Here is a 22086-nt window from a genome sequence, read left to right on the forward strand (position 1 = left end):
TCTTTGTTGACAACCTTCCTGAGACTAGCTGGGACAGAAACATGTTTTTCTGTTTGGACTTGACCTCATCTCGTTATTTTTCTACATATTCATCATCTGTTATTTTCTTAAATTGAGCTAAGAGTCTCACTATGTTGCCCAGGCTGGCACTGAGCTCCTGGGCTCAAGTGATCTCTCAGCCTCCCAAGTAGCTGGGACTGGGGGTATTGCACCCAGCTCACTGTCTGACTCTGCACTATGTGCAGCACAGGAATGGAAGAGGACAGAACTCAACTCCTGCCAATAAGCTTTCAAAAAAAAATTTTTTTTTAACTCAGCTACCCGGTTTCTGAAGTGCCTTTTACAGTTTCTTCTAATTTTTTAATTTGCTGATTTTTTTTTCCACTCGAAAGAGCTATAAAGAGTGTAAAGCTGAGTAGTTGATTTTAAATTCTGCTTCTCTTAAATTTATTCTATCAATGTTGATTACAAATCAACAGAAGAAAGCTAAGTGAAGCAAGGGCAAACTGTAGAAGCTCATGAGTAGCAAGATTAATTTCAAAAAGATCAGGAAATAAATATTTTAAACTTCCACTGACCTTACTGAAATAACTGCCAGAAATACTCTATTTGAGTCATTCTCATAAATTAGTCATTTTCCAAAACAGCTGTGGCAATATGATATAATAAAAGAATAGTTATTTAACAATCAAAAGGTTAGGAGTTCTTGTTTTGGTTTATTCACAGAGAGATTAAATAACATGTTCCCTAGATGAGGATGCCATGCAGGGGAAGACTGAATTGGATGATCTGTCTTTAAAAACTCTTGAGTTTGCTGGAATTTAGACACCACTCAAAAAACACACCAACAATCTTAGGTGAAAATGCAAGTTTTATCAAGTGCAGACTACTGTTCATAGTCTTAGAAGGCCTCCTTTGTACTAGGCAAGACTCTTGTATGAAATGGATTACACTTCAACTGGCTCAGGCAAAAAGTTATTAAAATGGATTGCAGAATTGTTGGGAGGGCTGAAGAGACAGACTGAGGCCTGAGCTTCTAGGAATGGCTTTCTGAAGTCACAACACAGAACTGGAGACAAGGGCATCTGCTGCCTCCACCAGATGTGCCTTAAAGTTGAGACTGCCTGCCCAATTGGAAAACTATTGTCACACTTAGCAGCATCAGGGGAATGCTGTCCCTGCTACCATCCACATGAACCTAGTGGATGCCCTGTTCCTTTTCTCTCCCCATGACTCCAGTTCAGTCCCAGCTCTTGGCCAAGTCTTTCTGACTGGTGCAGCCTAAATCACATCTAAAAGCCTAGATGCAGGAGGGTCCTGAGAATCCATCTTTCCTACATCAAAGTATGTTTCATCTCAACAAGGAAACCAGTATATCCACCTTATTTATCATATATATTTAGCAAACTATTTAGTAAGCTAAGTATGTATGATAACATTTGTATTTTCTAACATTTTCAAAGTACACTCAATATTATGTAGAGCTAGAGTGTCAAGTCACTCTACATATAAACAAGTCATTGCATATTACTTCCTAAGAAAACAATTGATCAGAATTTTAAATGTAGGATTCTCCTAGCTTTGTATTTTCTCCTTTTTTTTTTTTTTTTGGTGCCTAGCTCAGCCTGCACTGAGGGTGGGGCTGGCACAGCATGTGGTGCAGGGGATCAAACCATGGTCCCTATGGTTGCCTAAGCTTGCCTAAGTAGGCACTTTAGATTGCTGAGCTATGCTGAGCTATCTTGCCGGCCCTCCTACCATTTCTGTTTACATCTGAACTTCTTCCCCCATACAACCACCACAAACACATACTTATGCTCCACCTTTCAATCTGATATACTCTTTACTGTGCAGACCTGTGAATGAAGAACCTGAGCCCTTGGATGTCAACACTGCTAGCCGGTGGCATGGTGTGTATGTCAACAGAACATCTCCAGCACCTTCAGAATCTGCAACCACTGTTAAGTCACTGATCAAGTCATTTGACTTGGGACGCCCAGGTATTTAATCACTTTTTTACATAAGCAAAGCTCTATATTCAAATGTTAGCCTGACATTTCAAGCCTGTCTTAGCTCCACACTGGTACAAACACAGGGCTCTTTCATATACACCTCGTGGAGCCACTGTATACAACAGCCAGATGGAGGCTCCAGGGAACCACAGTGGATTATCCATCTTATGAATAATACAAATACCACCTCTTTTTTTTTTCCCCCATTCTCCCTATCTCCAATACCTCCCTCTCCACCTTCCTGTTCTGCCTCATTATACCCATTACATACAGGTAACTACTATTTGCCTTTGATCCATCTCCTGAGAATTGGCAGGGTCAGCCAGCGCCTTTATCTCCGAGGAAACAAGGCATCACATCATTGCTATACATTTGGGCCTTTTATTGAAACCCCCAGCCATATTGCATCTTATAGTGTACTGTTTGACTTCTCTACCTGGTCTTGTGTGTGAGCTCCTGTACCGATCTGTCACTCCTGATCTTGGTGTGTTCTCTGCTTTTTATGGAATAGTCTATCTGACTCAATTTCCTTTTAGTTAGGTGGCTTTTCTTACACATGTAAAAAAAATGTACCCATACTTTACACACATACACATAGACACAAACACAGTAAATAGAAGAAAGAGAATGTACATCTGTCCATAATATCTTTCTTTGATTATAAAAAGCGTGCATTGTACTTGAAAACTAGAATAATAACTAATCCTTAGATGTACTTAATTATCTCTGTTAGTTTGCTGTTAAATTAGATTAAGATTTGTCTACTCATATGGAAAGGTAGGAAGGCTCAGTTAGCCAGGCTGTACAGATAGGAAATGAATCAACAGTAATATCTTTGGGAAGGACTTTCCTATTCTCCACAGAGAAACCCCATTACATGCTCATTCTTTTTTAGTTATCTTACACCTTAAGCCCAGTCCTCACTTGGCTAACTCCTCCTCTTATTTCTTCAATCCAACTCTAGTCCAAAGGACAGTAAATGTTAAGAGTATATGTTATATGAGGTATAAAAAGTAAAGCCATATTAATATGCTGAGCTGTGAAAGGCTCAAGTCAACAATTTCTGACATTGCCAGTCCTACGGATAACCCACTACTATTACAGACTACTGGACTATATTGGATTATTTTGCTGAATTCACGCACCTACAATATTTAAATGGCAATGCAATACCCATCTCTAACAAAACTAAACAAAGGGGATACAAAGGAAGGACCATTTTGTATCTGTATATGCAAAATAGGATAGATATACAGCTCCTTTTTCTTAATTCAGTGAAAAGAAAGATTTGTACTAATAGTAATTGGACAGGATATCATGTCTACATCTTGTACTATGAATAACCACTAAGAAGATAATAATATGCAATGTATGAATTATTGAATCTGTCCTATTAATCGGTTTTAAAACTGTCTCATTGCTTTTTCTCAATAAAATAAATTTTAAAAAGTATATGTTATGCTAAACATCATTGAATATGTAAGTCTCCAAAAAGTAGCAACAAATCAAAAACTGTTCTTTGCAAGCAACTGTAAATATAACAAACCTTTGTGTGTGTGTGTGTGTAAAATCTCCCTCAATCTCTTTTCTTGCCAGGTGGAACTGGGCAGAATATTTCCATCCATAAGGCCCCCAGAAGTCCTCTAAGTGGAATACCAGTGAGGACCACTCCAGCAGCTGCTGTCTCTCCCATGCAGGTATTAGAAGAACATCAGAGATTATGTTACTTTTGTGGTTTGCTGTATATGTTTCTAGACGTGCTTTACATGTATGTTGGGGGAAGAATTTTGTCAACCAGATTATACGTTAACCTGACACTCATTTCACTTTTTTTTTTTTTTTTTTTCTCAGGAACCGGGGATTGAACTCAGGCCCTTGCCCTTTCCAGGCAAGTTTTTTTTTTTTTTTTACTCATTTCACTTTAACACTGGTATGCAGGCTCTGATGCTAGAGATTTGTGATATTTTGCTTACTGTTGGATCTCAGGTCTAGAACACTGGTAGGAAATACAGTCATGTCATAGTAGATCCTCAATAAGTATTTGTTGAGTGAATGAAAATATATGGTGGAGACATCTTTAATGCCAGTCTATCCAGAAATAACTTTTAAAGTGGCATAGGATGTACATTGACATATTTAGCCAAATTATTTGAATTTAACTTACTGTAAGAATGGAAAAAATCCTTATACAGTTTTTTTAACCTCTTAAGAATCTATTTCCATAGAAGAGTATATCAGGTATATTTGTAGGTATTAGAAATTATTCTCAAGAGTGAACTAGAAAAAATATATATATATACTTTAAGATAGACTCTTGTTATGTAGTGCATGCTGACCTTTAACTCACTTATGTATCCCATGCTGGCCTCAAACTCATGTCAGTCCTTCTACCCCAGCCTCCTGAGTGCTGGAATTACAATTACTTGCCATATCTGGCAAGTGAAAATAATTTAATATAGAGATTTTGGTTCTGAAAGAGATAAAGGAGAAAGAAGGTTCACTAAGCCTTTTAAAAGGTTCTCAGAACATCTCAAGATGGCTCATTAAAGGAGCTAGTATTTCTGCCTGAATCAGGGAGCCTTACACTAAGTACTTGCCTGAGGCTGCTACTTCTGTCAAAATCTGCAGTTGGATTCAGGACCACACTACTATAGGCTCAGTCTTTGTTAGCAGAACAAATGCTTTATGCCCTGATCTGTAACACCTATAAAGCTATGGGATGAGACACCTGTGTTCCACTACCACAGAAAAGTGCCTGCACAGCCATGGATGCCAGCAAAAGCTGCAGAAGGGCAATTAGATTGCACCTTCCAGATCTCCTGAGAATGGGCCTACTTGACAGAATGTTGGTCACTTAGTAAACCAGGCTTTAAGGGAGTGTGGAAAATATAGCCTTCAGCTTTCCCATCTCTTACAATACAGTAAATCACCATACAAAGTGGAGTTGAGTGAGCCTGTACCAAGTTCTGCCATAAATGGAGTCCTAGAAATGGAAAATGGATTATTTGGAAGGGAAATAGATTTGCTCAGCCTTGGTATATTGAAAAGTTCTACACACTGCCCTCCAGTTTATATGCCTATTACTTGCTTTTGGATTCTCAAGTGATTCTTTCCAGATTCTGAACAAAGAACTGCACAATATTTGCAGAAAAGGATTCCCCCCATTTCTTTAAAAGACACTTTTTATTATATAGTGAAAGCTGGCCTTGAACACAATAATGTATCCCAGGCTGGCCTCAAAATGTCCCAAGTGCTGTTCATTTATTGTACACAAAATGTACATAAATGTCCTAAGTGCTGTACATTTATTGAAGGTGGAAGAGCAGTACACTTGGGTGCAGTGGTACATGCCTGTAGTCCCAGCACATAGGAAGCTGAGGCAGGAGGACTGCCATGAGTTTGAAGCCAGTCTGTGCTATAAGTTTCAGGCCAGCCTCCATTACATAGTGAGATCCTGCCTAAAAAAAAAAAAAGAATACTCTGTAAAGTGAACTGGAGCAGACTCACAGCAGCCATAAGAAATAAGGATAGGATCTATTGTATCTCCAGTTCTTGGATTGCTTCTCTCCTATACAAACAGAGCAGTTGAGACAGTTGGCCTCTCACAGCCTCACTTCAGTTTAAGCTGGCCTAGCTAAAGCCTACTTGGTTTCTCACCAGATGTAAATGAAGAGTTGAAGATAGGATTTTCTGATTGCTCTTGTGGATAATGCTGCAGATTCTGTGTTCTGCACATGTATTTGGGTCTCCATGACTGATAAGGCATGCCAATGTGTTCAATCACTTTGTGCCCTGCCCTAGTCTCTTTCTTTACTCTCATTTGCATTATACAAATGCTATTTTCCCAGAATTTTGAAATCCTTTATAAATTTTGAGAGTTTGAGTAAATGAACAATGTGATACTTTGTTCTACTTTGTTCATTGGTAAGGTTGAATACTTCTTTATATGTTTATAGGTCATTACTGTGTATTTATCTGTGAGTGTGTGGTCACTTGCTTTGCCCAGTTTTCTTTTGAGATATTAATCTTTTCCCAACCTATAAGACATCTTGATGTGTTTTGCATTTAAACATTTCTTCTCATACATATTGCTGCTATTTTTTGTGTTCTTTTAACTCTTCATAGTTGTCTTTTAATGAAGAGAGCAGTTTTACATTTCTTTCTTCAATGTTTTATAACTTCTAAGTGATTTTGTGGCCTCTTAAAATATATTTCTAGCTACTTATTAAAATATTTTCCTTTATTGTCTTAAATCTTTATATTTGTTCAGTTTTAAAATTCATAGAGCTGGACATAGCACATGCCTGTAATCCTAGCACTTGGTAGGCTGAGACAGGATTGCTGTGAGTTCAAGTCTAGCCTGGAATACATAGTGAGACTGTCTCAAAAAAATAATAATTAAAGTGAAATAAGTCAGTTCTGCATGTGCAAGCATTGTATTGTCTCACTGGTATAAGAACATGAAAGAGTAAATAAAATCTGAAAGGTATAATAGAAAAAAATAATTCATGGAAATATGGGTTTGGATTTAGGTGGTTTCCCCTTAGTTGCCTTCTGGAAGTAAATATTCTGGAGAATGGTTGTATCCTCCAGAACCTCAACTTACATCCACATTTTTAAAAATACACAATGTGGTCAATTAAAAAATGCCAGGCAAAGAAGTAGGTATATCAGCTGACTGAAAGCCAAGATTGCAGTGATGCATGCATGCACATGTTTATACGATGGCTGTGTGTCCGCCAGAAGATGAATGGATAAAGAGAATATGTATTTATATACAATGAAGTACTTTACTTCTCAACCATAAAATGGATACATTGGAGTTATTTGTAGGAAATGGATACACCTTGAGGCCATAATGTTAAGTGAAATAAATCACACACAAGCTTAAATATAACATTGTTCCTCTTATATGAGAAAACCAAAGTAAAAATAAAGAACAAAATAAAAGGGAAATAATAGGAAGGAGGGAGACAGATCTTACTCAAAAGAGAAAGGAATTGGGACCAGGGCTAGAACTCAGTGGCACAGAGCCTGTCTGGCAGGTACAAGGTCCTGAGTTCAATTCCTAGTTCAAAAAAAACAAAGAAGAGGATTAAGAGATGGAAGGACAGAAGAGGGAAGTAGGGGCTGGTGAGATGGCTCAGTGGTCTAAAGCACCTACTTAAAACAAGCTCAGCAAAGCACAGGGACCGCGGTTCAATTCCCCAGCACCACATGCCAGCCAGCCCCGCCCCCTGGTGGGCTGAGCTGGCCACACACACACACACACACACACACACACACACATAAATAAATAAATAAAATTTAAAAAAAAGGTTCACTAGAATATTAAAAAAAAAAAGAAGAGGGAAGTAAGCACAAGAAGGGCTAGGGCATGAAAAAAACTGGGATGTGTTATATACATACACTAGCTCCGCACAGGCCTGTAAAACATAAACTACAAACATACACCAAAAAAAGGCAATGTATGGATAAAAACATTTTTTTTTTTTTTGAGACGGGGTCTTGCCATATGGTTCAGGCTAGTCTTAAACTTACTATGTAGTCCATGATGGCCTTGAATTTGTAACAGTCCTCTTGTCTCTGCCTCTTGAGTGCTGGGATTACAGGTATGTGCCACCACACCTGGCTTAGTAAACTTTTTTATTAAAACAGGTGAATCAAGAGGTAACAGGAAAGGGGAGGGAGGTAGAGAAAGTAGATGAAGAAAGGAATTAAGATGTATAATGTGCAATTAGGGACTACTCATAAGTGAAATAAATCAGATTCACATATATAACCATTGTATTGTCTCCCTAGTGTAAGAAACTGAAAGGGCAAATAAAATCCAAAAGTTATAATAGATACTGTGAAAGGGAAAGAAACTGTTAGAAAAGGAGAAAAGAAAGAAGGAAAGGGGAAAAATTATACATATACATATATATGTATGTATATATATATGTGAATATATATGTATGTATGTATGTATGTATATATATGGTAGCCAAGATAATTGTACTACTAATTTCTGTGGGTTTATTATAAGGAATAGTTAATGGTTAGTTGTTCTGACCAATTTTATATTCTTATATCTAATAATCTGAAAACCTTTGAAGATAACAATATGCAGTGTAACAAGCACTGTTGATTCCTATCATCTTGTTTTGAAAGTATCATTTTAAATGTTTTTTACTTTTTTTTTTTTTTTATCTTTAAAAAAGAAGGGGCTGGGGATATAACTCAGTGGCATACACCTGCCAGGCAAGAGCAAGGTCCTGAGTTTGATTCCTATTCCTGGTACCAAAACAAAACAAAAAAAAAAAAAAAAAAAAGAAAAGAAAACAGAAAAAAGTGTTACACACATGTACTACACATACCTACTAATGAAATAAAATTTAAACAAAAGACATAAGAGATCCAGCTACTGATGTTATTAGAAGGAATTTTTAAAAGCTGAAATTAATATAGTCAAAAAAATGACAAGATGGAGAATTACAGCAGAAAATCCACTCTATAAAATAATTAGTTACAAATTCGATAACACTTAAATGGCACAGTTTCGTAGTGTGATTTTTTTTTTTTTGTAGAAATGAAGGGTTTTTTTAATGGTACAAAATAAAACATGTAACATGAAATTCTCTTTTCTTTTTCTTTTTTCTTTTCTTTTTCTTTTTTTCTTTTTTTGTAGTGCTGGAAATCAAACCAGGGTCTTGTGCATATTTAGGAATCTGTACTTTTAACAAAGATTTTAAGTGCACAGTACAATATTGTTAACAATAAGAATGGTGTTGTATAGCAGTGCTCTAGAACTTTCTCAGTTTGTATGACTAAAACTACCCAGCTCACCATTCTCTGTGGCTCAACATTTAGGTTGTTTCCACATCTTGGCTATGGTGAGTAATGCTGAAATAAGCACAGATGTGGAAATATCTAAGGTTCTGATTTTTTTTTTTTTTTAAGGTTCTAATTTGACTCAACACTCCAAAGTAGAATTGCTTGGTCATGTGGTAGTTCCATGTATAATTTTGGGGGATTTGCCATAGCAACGCTGTGCCCATTTTTTCTTGCCATCAGGGTACTAAGATTATAATTTCTCCACATCTTCACCAACACTTGTTATTTTCTAGGTTTTGTTGTTTTTCTTTTTTCTTTTGATACAGGTCTCACTATGTAATTTCAGCTGGCCTTGAATTCACTACGTAGACCAGTAATCCTCCTGCTTCAATCTCTGAAGTGTTTGGATCATAAATGACTTTAGTTATTTATAATGGCCTTTCTAATGCTAACGAAGTAATAATTTATTGTGGTTTTGATTTTTGTGTCCCTGAGAAGTGATGTTGAGCATCATTTTATATAACTAGTAACATACCCTTGAATATGTACTCCATAGATGGTATTCTTAAAGCTGATTAGTATTGCCTTTGGGAAAAAGAAATGGGTGATAGGAGTGAAAAGGACACACTTTCTTTTCACTGTCCTTTTTGTTCCATTTGAAGACTGTACCAGTTGCATTTGTTACCTCTTCAAATAACTATTATTTTTTAAAATTCCTTATGATGATCCTGTTGTGCCTACAATCTATTCCCTCTCTCTTTTTCTCTCATACACACACACACACACACACACACACACACACACACACACAATGCTGTTTTTAAGGTCATAAGCTCACCCCTGCTGGTGTCTTTTGTCTTGATAGAGGCATTCAACTTACAGCAGCCTACGGCCAGCCAACAAAGGAATGACTCAGCGCTTGGATATCCCAGAACTTCCCCTCTCAGGTGAGTTACCTTAAACATAAATCACTTTTGACCCATTTTTGTGGGGTTGACTTGACTTTTCTTTTTGTGGTACCATGGACCAAACTGATAATCTTGCACTTGCCAAGCAGGTGCTTATGCCCCTAAGCTAAATCCCCAGCCCCAATTTGACTTTTCATGAAACTGAACTTAGAAAAATAAATGGTGGCATTTATTCCAACTGATTCCTACCAGTAAGTGCATACATCCAGCTTTGCAGCCTAGAAAAACATACTTCTCACTAGCTGCACTTTTTGGTGTACATAGATGAGAGGAATGCTAAACATTTTTTAATGAATCGAATCTTAAAAATCTTTTTTTAAAAAAATCTTTTAAAAAGACACCTTCTGGGGCTGGGGAGATAGCTCAGTTGAATAAGCACTGGCCAGGGCCTGAGTTCAATCCCCAGCTCTGAAAACACCAGAAAAATACCTTCTAAGAAAAATATGTGATTTTGCTGGGTGTAGTGGCACATGGCTGTAAATCTAGCACTTTGGAGGCTGAGACAGGAGGATCATCTGGAATTCAGGGCCAGACTGGGTTACATAGTGAGTTTAGGGCCAGCCTCCACTACATAGCTGGACCCTGTCTCAAAAACAAAATAAAGGGGCCAGCCAGATAGCTCAGTGGACTAAAGTGCCTACCTAGGCAGAGTACATTGGCCAGGGTTGATCCCTGGCTTGCTGTGCTGGGCCCGCCCTCAGGAGGTGCTGAGATGGGGGTTGAGACTGGGCGTGGTGACGTGCACCTGTAATCCTGGTGCTTGAGGCTGAACACAGGAGAATCACTATGAATCTGATCTATGTAGTGAGACCCTGTAGACCCTGTACTAAGATACATAAAAATAAATAAGTAAATAAATAAAAATAAATAACAAATATGGTTTTAAATTTATCTATTGTTTCTACAATTCTTAAAATATAACTTTATTCAGATAGCACTGTCTTTAGATGTAATTCTCATCCTGTTGTTATACTGTATTTTTAAAAATTTAAATCTTGATAATGAAGTAGGGGTTATAATCAGTAGTCTTCATAGAATCTTTTTCACTCATGCTGCACTTCGTGTGCTGATGGCTAATTTGAGTAATTTTTAAAAGAGGAACAAACCTAGGTGTGGTGTGCATACCTGTAATCCCAGCACAGGGAAAGCTGAGGCAGAAGGATCTCCGCAAGTTCAAGCCCAGCCTGGGCTGCATAGTGAGTTCAAGACCAGCCTGAACTACGGAGTGAGACCTTGCTAAAAAACAAAACAAAAGTGGGATTGCTTGGGCTTAAATCTTGGCTCTACTGCTGACAGTCTACCTTGACCTTCTTGTGCTCTGGTTTCCTAATGTGTTAAGTAGAGATATTTACATCATAGGATTGTTTGACTAAGATTAACACGTTTAAAACACTTAGGACCCAACCTGGACTGTGATAGGCATTTTTAGAAATATTTTTTTATTATTATTATTGTCCTCCTTCTTCTCTGCTAAACCAATTCAGAAGCCCAGAACAAAAACAACAATACTTTCAGCCGTCCTAGAATAATATTAGTTAAGGTTATGTAGAATACAGGCAAACCTCAGAGAGATGGTTGGTTTGCTTCTGGCCCACTACAGTAGAGCTAAGAGCACACGGAAGTGAATTATAGACTTTTTGATTTTCCAATACATATAAAAATCACACTGTCCTATAGTCTACTACATGTGTAGTAGTGATGCCTCAAAAATACTAACCTAATTAAAATAGTTTATTGCTTAAAAATACTCATAGTCAACTCAACCTTCAGCAAAGTTAAAATCTTTTTATTGGTGGAGGATCTTGCCTCGGTGTTGATGGCTGCTGAATGGTCAGATCGTAGTTGCTGAAGGTTGGTGTGGTTCTGGCCTTTTCTTACTAACACAGTCGAATTTGCCACATTGATTCTTCCTTACATGAAAAATTTCTCTGTAGTATGTAACGCTGTTTGACATTTAGTCCCAGTAAAATTTGAGTAAAATTGGAGTCAATCCTTTAAAAACTACCTAAGTTTATATCTATTCTTTTCTTTCTTTTTTTGGTACCAAAATCAAACTCAGGGCCTTGTGCTTGCCAGGCAGGCATTAGGTCACTGAACTATATCCCTGGAAGTTTATGTAATATTCAAAAGTCTCATCATTATTTCAACAGTGTTCCTATCATGTTACCAGATGTAATCATTCCAGAAATTGCTGGAGAAATTATTCTCTTGCTTATCCATAGAAAATGATCCTCATCTGTTACAGTTTTATCATGCAATGGGAGCAGTTGAGTCGCATCTTTTTCTTTTTTTTTCTTTTTTTTTTTCTTGGTACCAGGGATCAAAATCAGCACCTTGTGCTTGCCAAGCAGGTGCTTATGCCACTGAACTATATCTCTGGCCCCGAGTCACATGTTCTGACTCCTAATTGTCTTGCTATTTCTACAATTCCAGTTAACCTCCTGTATTGAAGTCTTAAACAACTCAAAGTCATCTATGAGGGCTGGAATCAGCTTCTTCTAAACTGTTAACATTGGTATTTTCATTTCCCTGTGTGAATCTTGAATATTCTTAATAGCTTCAAGAATAGTGAATCTCTCTCAGAAGGTTTTCAGTTTACTATGTTTTCATCTATCAGAGGAATCACAACCTCTGATAGCAGTAGCCTTGCAAAATCTATTGTATAAATAACGAGACTGGAAAGTCAGATTTACTCCTTGATCCATGGGCTCCAAAATAGATGCTGTTGGCAGGACTGAAAAACATTTATCTTATTGTACCTCTCCACACAAGCTCTTAGGTCACCAGGTACATAGTCAGTAGGCATTAATCTTTTGAAAGAAATTTTTTTTTTTTTTTTTTTTCGGAACCGGGAATTGAACTCAGGCCCTTGCGCTTGCCAGAGAAGCACTTATTCCACTGAGCCATCTCCCCAGCCCAAGAAATACTTTTTTAAAAAAATTTCTTTCCTGAGTTATAGGTCTCAACAGTGAGCTTTAAATATTCAGTAAACCATGTTGTAAGTAGATGTGTGTCATCCAGGCTTTGCTGTTCCATTTATAGAGTGCAAGCAGTGTGGATTTGCTATCATTCTTAAGGGCCTCAGGATTGTCACAATGGTAAATGAGCAAAGTCCTGTGTGAGCTTTTTTTCAGTTGTAGTGAAAGCTACATAACATAAAATTTGTCATCTTAAACTTTTCTAAGTATGCTCAGTAGGTAAGATTTGGATCATAGTATTTGTGATCTCTTCTCTCTGTCCTGTTAGCTTCAGCATTCTGTGGTCTAACAAAACCATTATTTTGATTTACAAGATAAATACTGTAGTTAAGAATACAACTTGCTGTGGAATAAGTGGCTCATTGATACCCTTTCTTTTCCTTTCCCACACCAGGCACCTGTCTAGTAGGATGATTCTATTTACTGTAAAAAAGAAAGGATTACACAGTAAAAATTGTTTGCTTCCAACAATTTTCAGCAGTTGCTTGTCAACATTGAGGTCATCAGAAGCTGCAGGAACAAGAATGTGCTGTTTTTGTTGTTCTCTTTAGTGATGTAAACATTGTTTTTCTCTGCTATTTGGAGTTAATTGGCTCTACTCACAACTTCACTACCCATAATTGGTGGCTATGTGCTATAGAAGTACTGTTTTCATTTGAGTCCACAGGAGGCCACCATGGGCTCTGCCTGGTTACTGGCCTGTCATACAGCTTAGGTCTAGTTACTTAATTCTCTGAGTTACAGTGTTTTCTATCCGTCTAAATCAGACAGTTTTGACAATTTTTTCCTGTTCTCTACTTTTATGGTCCTGTAAGAAAGAGCTGGAAACCAGGCATTGTAGCACATTCCTATAATCTCAATACTGAAAAGCTGAAGAAAGAGGACTGCAAGTTTGAGTTCAGGGTGGTAACTTAGAGATTTAGCAAACCCTGTCTCAAAATAAAAAATTTAAAAAGGCCTGGGAAGTAGCTTAGTGTGAGGGCCCTGGGTTTAATCCCCAATACTAAAAGGGAAGAAGAGAGGAAAAAAAGTTTCAGGAGGATTCAGCCTATTTGTTTATCTGTTTAACTCAGACAATAATAGTAACAAGCCTTTAAAGAGTTATTTTTGCGTGTTTTTGTGGAGCCAATCCCTATTGTTACAAGGCCCTTTCTTTTATAAAACACTTACTATTCTTTTTCCACAGCGTTTTGTCTGCTGCTGCCTGTGACTTTATAATCATGAGGCATTCTCTGCCAGTTCCATGCTCTTTCTGCTGTCCAGTGATCAAAATAAAATTTCAGAGAGGGGTCGATTTGTGGGCATTTGACCTGAATAGTTGAACAAACCTCTTAGAAGAGACCATACATTGCTTAATGCTCCAATAAAGCCCCTTGAAATTCATAATAATTTTTGAACAACATTTTGATTTGGCACTAGGTCCAATAGATTATATATAGTAATTAGCCCTGCCTGAAAAATGTTTAAAAAATACTATGTCCTTATTTTTATTACTAATTTCAGGAAAATATACACACATACATATACATGCACATTTACGGTTGGAAATAAAATGAGAATTATGTTGTACTTAAAAATAAACTATTATTATCAGTCATATTTCTCTTCGGGAATAGGTAACTGTGTCTTTGCTTCAGATCTTCTGAAGGGGAGGACTGAGGACCTGAAGCCGGACCCTTACCTCCGAAAGAGTCCTTCACTGGAGTCACTGAGCAGACCTCCTTCCCTGGGCTTTGGGAGCACCAGACTATTGAGTGCCTCCACTGGGGGGTTGAAACCACCAAGCAAACTCAGGTACCATGTTTTAAACAGTGAGAAATCAGAAAAATACTGGTTGATAACCTTTTGCTTTTACTTCTGTTTTGTCTCTCAGGTCAGTTTATTTCTACAAATATTTACTGAATGAAAATAATTAAGATATAGTGCCAGCCAGTCACAATGACACACATCTATAATCCCAACTACTCAAAAAGTAGAGATAGGATTGCAGGTTTGAGGCCAGCATTGTCAACTTAATTAGACTGTCTCAGAAAAAAATACAGCTGTAGCTCACAAATAGTCTCAGAAGAAAACAATACTTTCATAGCTGGGGTAGTAGTGTTCCTGGGTTCCATCCTTAGTACTGAGGGGGAAAAATATACAGTCCTTGTTTTCATAGTATTGTGCAAAGTAAAATGGACTGCTTAATACACACACACACACACACGCACACACACAACATGTAAAGTACTTGGGTGGGTTGTTTGTTGGTTCAGGAATTCCAAAGAGAAGTGGCCTTTCTGCCAGGGGTTGTAAAGATGTCATTATGAGCAAACTGGAACTAGACCCTGGACTTCCCAAGGGGTAGGGCTCTGCCTGCTCTCAGTCAATACTGGTGGGGTAGAAGGATGGATGACTACGCTGTCAGAGCTGGAAAGGCAGGCTGTTGCAAATAGTCTTCATTGCCAGCAGAGAAGTTCATACATATTTTGGTAAAGCAGTGAGGAACCACTAAGTCTGTGGGATTTTGTTTTTGTTTTTGAGTGGCAGTTAAGATCAGACCTGCTCTTTAAAAAAGGATTAATTGAACACAATGGCATATGAATGGGATTAGAGAGGGATTTTTGAGATCAGTGTTTCAAGGGACATTAGCAAAGATGGAAGGATGCAACAGGAGTGGGAGAGAACAGTGAGGGAGGCCCAGTGGTCACCAAGAATCTGTCTTTGCTCCCAAATCTTTGCCATATCCTCTTCAGTGTGTTTGGTCACCCAGGCCCCAGGAAACTTCCTTCAGCTGCTTCCTCTCCCTGGCAGGGCCTTTCCTCCTTCTCTATGTTAGGTAGTCTTCTGAGGCACTGTGTGCATACTGCCAGCAGACCTCTCACAAACCGATGTGACTCTGTCATCCACAGTCCTCATCCTGGTTTTCTAGCTGTACCACAACTTGGCATCACTGACACTTAGCTGCCAGAATGACCCAGCCCTTCACTCTATGCAAGCCTATCTTACTCTCTTTGCAATATATTGTGAGCATTTCTGATTGAAAGTATTTCTTTATAAAGTTCCAGCTTGAATTGCCTTCCTTTTTGTCCTTTCACACTTCTAAGTGCTTGCTTCTGCTTGAACATGAGACTTTCCATGAAGTTTGTACTATCCATGGTAGCACCAACATTACCCTTCTCTGCCATTGGTGTCTTACGTTCATGTGAGGGTTTAATTCCTATGCTGCTGTGTAGTGTGACTGACCTGCACAGTACATTCCCCTTTTCCCAGAAAGGCTATAATTTAGTGGATAATAAATGTTTTGTCTTACATTTTGTCATCTTTCCTCCACCCTTGTCTGTGCTACATACATAGCATTTTGTTCACTACTTATGAATGGGTAAATAAATACACAAAACTATGTTACAAGTAAGAACTTTATAATAAATACTATAATTATCAACATGAGTATTATAAAACAATTTATGAAAGTGTGAGTAAGTTCAGCTCTTATATTTTTGGGTGTAACCTACATTTGGACCCAAATAGATTAAGTCATGTGTTTCAAGGGTTGCATATAAAGCCCCTAATATTGTCTGTTGTCCTGTTTATTTGCAGATTTCAATAATCAAAACAGATTTTAAAGGACCAGAATTAGTATTATTCTCAGATTGGTATAAGTAATACCTACAAAAGACTATTTATTATTATGCTGTGTATACCTTTCATCATGAAAAGTTGTTAGTGAAATTAATTTATTTCAGTTTTACATGTCATTAAGATTAGCCCATGGCAGGATAAAAATGACTTAATTAGAAATTTATGACCTGCACATTTGTAATCCCAACACTTGGGAGATTGATGCAGAGGACCGTGGTGAATTTGAGGCCTTCTGTGCTACATAGTGAGTTCAAGCCAGACTGAACTACATAGCTAGACAAAAAAAAAAAAAAAAGGCGCACATGCAAAGAAGTTTCTAGCTTGCATTATTAAATATAGAGGGGAGGAAATTATACTTTTGAAAAGAATATTTGATGACTGCTTCTTTTACTAATGCAGAAAGTCTTTTGTTTCAGTCCTCTCTAATTTGTCAGGTCTAAGTGATGACACAAAGCCAGGTTTGGTCACCAACTTTGTAGTTAACAGCAACCCTGACCAAAGTAACTCATAGAAAATGACTTCACAGACCTGTCAGATATGAAAAGAAAATAGTCATCAAACTGTACAAGGAAAACTTAAATCATGTTTGAACTGTTTTTCTTAAAATCGCTATACCATAGTTCATATTCCTGAAGTCTAGAATCATGTATTCCTATTTCTAACATCATCTAAAATATTTTTATTAAATATTGGGTGGATTATTTAGAGAAGTCTAAACTTTTTCATTGAAAGTTGAATAATTTTACTGTATGAAAAATTGACAGTAAATTGAAAAGTATATAACATTGTTAACATGAAAAAATATGAAACCCAGAGACAATGCATGCACCTCAGAGAGAAGGCTTATGCAAAGATTATATATTCTCTTCATAAAAGATTGGACAGTGAGGAAGTAAGCAGTTTTATAGAAATAGTACATTGTTTTTCAGGCAGATAAGTGGGTCCAGGACAATAGACAGCTATCTTAGACAGCGATCCTCTCAGTCTAGACATGTTTGACCTCAGTCTTCCTTCCTATGATGTTAGTCTTTTCTAGCAAATAAATTAGAGTTAGAAGAAAGAAGGTAGCTGTATTCCTTTCTTAGTGGATCTGGTTAGCTAGAAAAGAGTACTTTATAGAAAGTCTATCCCTGTGCTGACAGAGGGAGAAACGAGGAATAATCAGAGGTCCTTACATTCATCAACTGTCTGTCACTGTAACAAGTACCTGAGATGATCAACTTATAAAGAGAGGTTTATTTGGGTTCAAAATTTTTGAGGTTCCAGTCCATGGTAAATTGACTCTATAGCTTTGGGCCTATGGCAAGGCATCACATCAAGTCCAGCATAAAACTGCTTACTTCAATTAGGCCATACCTCTTAGAAGTTCCACCACTTTCCAACAGTGCCATTCTGAGGATCAAGCCTAACTCTAGTGGACCATAAATCCAAAGCAACTTCTAAGGTCTTTCATCATGTCAAGGTCCCAGTGTGTGGGTGTGGGATCTCTTTTATTGAGCCCCATTAAGGCCAAAAAAATTAATATGTAGAAGACATAAATTAACTAGACAATGGAGATCTACTTCAGTGCCTACCTCCCAATTTAAGGAAGAGAAAATTAATGCTTTTGAAATTTCTTCTCAGACTCTTTCTTTTGTGTTACACTTACTCTTTAAGATAACCACTGTTGTATGTGCACGTGTGTGTGTGTTTAAGACAGGGTCTCACCATGCAGTTCAGGCTGGCCTTGAACTCACTGTAGCTCAGGCTGGCCTTAAACTTATGGTGATCCTCCTGCCTCAGTCTACCAAGTGCTAGGATTACAGGCATGCTACCACTGCTGTATATTTAGTATTTATCTCTCCTTGCCTTTTTATTTGCATATTACCACATATTTGCATCCCAAAACAATATAAAAGTTATATTTTTGGATATTCAAAATTTTACATATGTTGAAACATTGTATGGTATATTTTCATTCAAAATTATTCCTGCATACATCTACAGTTCATTGATTTTTTTCTTACTCTAGAGTATAAGAAATCATTTGCCTATTGATGTATATTGAGATGTTAATTTTTTTTTTTTTTACTATTTCTATTATAGAGAGTTTTCCTATGAACATTCTTGTGTCTGTATCCTGATGATATCTATCCTAGGAGTAAAGTGCTTACTATAGTGAATGCTTCAGAAAGACACCTCCTTTGTATTCTGTTTCCCTGGGGTCAGCCACTTTCTTTTCTAGTACTGCAGTAAATGACACTTGGGTAATGGGTACTAAACAAAATCCCATAGGATGAGGGAAATAAGATGCTGAAGAAAAATCCCATAGGAGGGCCTGGGGGTTAGCTCGTTGGTATAGTATGTGCCTGGCACGTGTGAGGTCCTGAGTTCAATCCCCAGTACCCCCCAAAAAAGAATCCCTTTATGAACATTGTTCTGATTTAGTGATGTTCATGATAGAGAGAACAATCTCTTTTTAACATTTGAATATTTTGGCTAGCATAAAAATTCCAGTATTAGAACCAGGGAGATAGCACAGCAGTCTTAAGCACCTGCCTGGCAAGCACAAGGACCCAGGTTCCATCCCTGGTACCACATGCTGTGCCAGCCCCCACACCATACTGGTTACTGAAACTGGGTGTGGTGGTACACACCTGTAATCCCAGCACTGGGGAGGTTGAAACAGGAGCATCACTGAGACTGAGCTGCGTAGAGAGACCCTGTACCAAATACATACATAAAATAAAGATCTTTTTTTTTTTAAATTCCAGTATTGGTAGAAAATGGAACCAGTTGCATGGGACACTTACACTCTTGCTCTAGGGGTGCAGATGTTTAGTAAAGCCATCTCAGTTTTGACTAGGTGAGCACTCAGGTGCTCAGAGCTGAGTTAATATTCCACAAGTGAAGAAAAACAAGTAGCCCTTGGTGTATGTAAAGCTCCCCTTTTGAGCCATTTATTTTGCTGATTTCTCCTCTTCACTTGCTTTACCTCTCCTATGACCAACCAATCTGCTATTTCATTTTTTTAAATTGTTTAGTATTTTTAATATGACCTTCCTATCTAACCTTTGATGTTCCCTAAAGTGGGTGTAGTCTTGAAACATGTAGAGTGGTTTTAGTACAGGTGTTTTTTATTCAAATGATACTGCGCTTCGCTGAACAAATAAATGGGTGGCCTGCTGGATTTTAAAGCAAAACAAACTGTCTCCCCTAAATTGTGTTCAGAAGCACAATTTAGGTTTTCTTTTACCCCATAAGGTAATAAAATTATTATTAATGTGACTAATTTGGTTGTCCCATTAGAATCTCTCTCAATAAAGCTAAGATTTGCTTTTGCTTAGCTAGATATTTGTTTCTTATATATTTGAGAGTTCCAGTGTCTTTTTCTTACTATGTGTTCTTCTTTCTAACTAGTGTGGAAAGAAGAGACCCTCTGGCAGCCTTAGCCCGGGAATATGGTGGCTCCAAACGCAATGCACTATTGAAATGGTGTCAGAAGAAGACAGAAGGTTACGCGGTAAGGGCAGGTGCAGCCAGTGGGATGGTAGTGGTCCTGTGCCAGAATGTGTTCCAGGTGTGCACGTGCATGGTGGTCATATTCACTTACGATTGTTAATCTTCCTATTCTCCTGGAAGGGGTTCCAGAGAGGATGTTGTATTTGTGCACTGCACAAAGGCCCCCAGATAAGGAGGCAAATGGGACCAAGTGGCAGTGTATGCATGGCCCACAATGCAGGGTGATATCTATAGGAAAGTGACGCCATTTTTCTGCTCCTAGGAGGTATGAACTGTCTAGTAGGACTGCTGCAACCTCAAACTGCTTTTGCTAAGTCATTCTCCCAAAGAGGGTACCTTTTCCCAATCACACAAAGGCCCCAAGAGGCTAGCTTCACAGTTTTTACAAAACTTTCTTTCTGTGGATTTCAGAGTTGTAAGAGTTTAAGAGTTTTAGTTTAACTCTGTTTTAGGAAGACAGTTTTTGTTTTCTGTAATGATCAGACAAGGAATATTGGATACAGGTTTATTATATAGACCTTTTTATTACAAAATGCCATACACAAAGATAAAAGTGCTTGAGACATAAATCAGAAGTTCATGCATTGTTGTGAGGTGAAATCTCACCTAGCAACAGAGCACTACTAGTCCTCACAAAATTTTTGTATTATTTTCCAACTTTGACTCTTCACTACTCTCTGAGATGCCTGTTGACCTCAATACTTTTTATTTCAGATTCTTATGAAAGTATGTGCCCCTAAGTATACTATGTTAATTTTGTGTACGCTTGAATTTTGCATAAGTGGAACAAAAGCTATATAATACTTGGGTCTGGCTATTTCACATAATGTTAATAAGATTTATACATTGTGTTACATGTGGCTATATTTTATTTTCTTTACCATTTAGTAATATATTACATGATTATGCTATAATTTGTCTACTATATTATTTGTGGACAGTTAGGTCCTTTCTAGTTTGGGGCTGTTTTAGACAGTGCTGATGTGCTCTTGTACATGTGTTCAGGAATGCATATATTCTCATCCCTATTTGATATATATCTACAGATGGAACACTGGGCCATATCATATAGTAGATAGTGCCAGATTTCTGAAGTAATTATGTAATGAGTGTCCCATTAGCAATTATGAGAGATAGATTTCTCTGCATTCTCACCAACACTTGGTATTGTTGGTCTTCATAACTCACTCATTTGGTAAGTATGTAGTGGTATCTTACTGTGGTTTTTTCTTTCTTTTTGTCTGTCTTTCTGTCTGTTTGTTTTCTAAGACAAAGTTTTGCTATGTATTTCAGGCTGGCCAAGTACTGCCATTATGGTTGTGCACCACCATGGCTAGCTCTTACTGTGCTTTTGATTTGCATTTTCTTGTTGGCTAATAGCATTAAGCATTAATGGCACACACTAAGCATGATTGGTCATTTGGACAGACTCGGTGGAGATGGAATTGCTTAGGTCATTTTTATGATCTGGTCTGATCTGATCTGGTCTGATGTTATTTTATGGTGGTGCTGGGGAATGAACCCAGGGTCTTATGCGTCATGCTTAGCACACAATACAACCAAGTTACATACTCAACCCTTGCCCACTTTTATCACCTTGTCTTTCTCTTCCTTACTGCTTTTAGGAGTCCTCTATATATGCTGTACATAAGTTCTTTGTCAAAGAGATGTGTGCCAAATATCTTCTCCCAGTGTGGCTTGAATTTTTGCTCTTTCAATGAAGACTTTTAATTTTAATTAAGTATAATTGATCAGTTTTTTCTCTAATGGCCAGTGCTTTTGTTAAGAATCTAGAGTCAGAAATATATTGTCCCATGTTTTCTTCTACAGGTTTTACTATTCTGCTTTTCATATAAGATATGAAATCACTGTTTAAAACCACTAGTTCTTATGTTCTTTTACTGAAGCTCAACCATCACCTGTCTCATTTTGCTAAAATTTCTGAGGTACTACCACATTATCTTCCCAATCTCAAACTTTCAGGGGTTGTAGGAATAGAAAAAAGAAAATAGCAGGTAACCAGGACCTCCACCAGCCCAGATAGTTGAAAAACAGAAGCTGAGATTTTCTTGTGCTCTGTTGTCAGCTCTTATCTTAAGTTACTTTTCTCATTGCTGAGACAAAATACCTGACACAACTTAATAGATGAAAGGTTTATTTCAGCTCACAGTTTATAAAGGTTTCCATCCA

The 22086-nt window shown here is 37.6% G+C and overlaps 1 protein-coding gene across 2 annotated transcripts in view; it reads left to right on the plus strand.

Moving 5' to 3' along the window:
• Positions 1 to 22086, plus strand: part of Specc1 (sperm antigen with calponin homology and coiled-coil domains 1) — a 150223-nt gene that overhangs the window by 75776 nt on the left and 52361 nt on the right. For both annotated transcript variants that reach the window (XM_023719361.1, XM_023719362.1), the window contains exons 6-10: positions 1855 to 2000; positions 3609 to 3709; positions 9694 to 9775; positions 14412 to 14568; positions 19795 to 19897. In XM_023719361.1, coding sequence (XP_023575129.1) covers positions 1855 to 2000; positions 3609 to 3709; positions 9694 to 9775; positions 14412 to 14568; positions 19795 to 19897 — 589 coding nt within the window. The remainder of the gene's footprint in view (positions 1 to 1854; positions 2001 to 3608; positions 3710 to 9693; positions 9776 to 14411; positions 14569 to 19794; positions 19898 to 22086) is intronic.

Source organism: Octodon degus, unplaced genomic scaffold (genome assembly GCF_000260255.1).
Source record: "Octodon degus isolate 3935 unplaced genomic scaffold, OctDeg1.0 scaffold00067, whole genome shotgun sequence".
NCBI classification, from domain to species: domain Eukaryota; kingdom Metazoa; phylum Chordata; class Mammalia; order Rodentia; family Octodontidae; genus Octodon; species Octodon degus.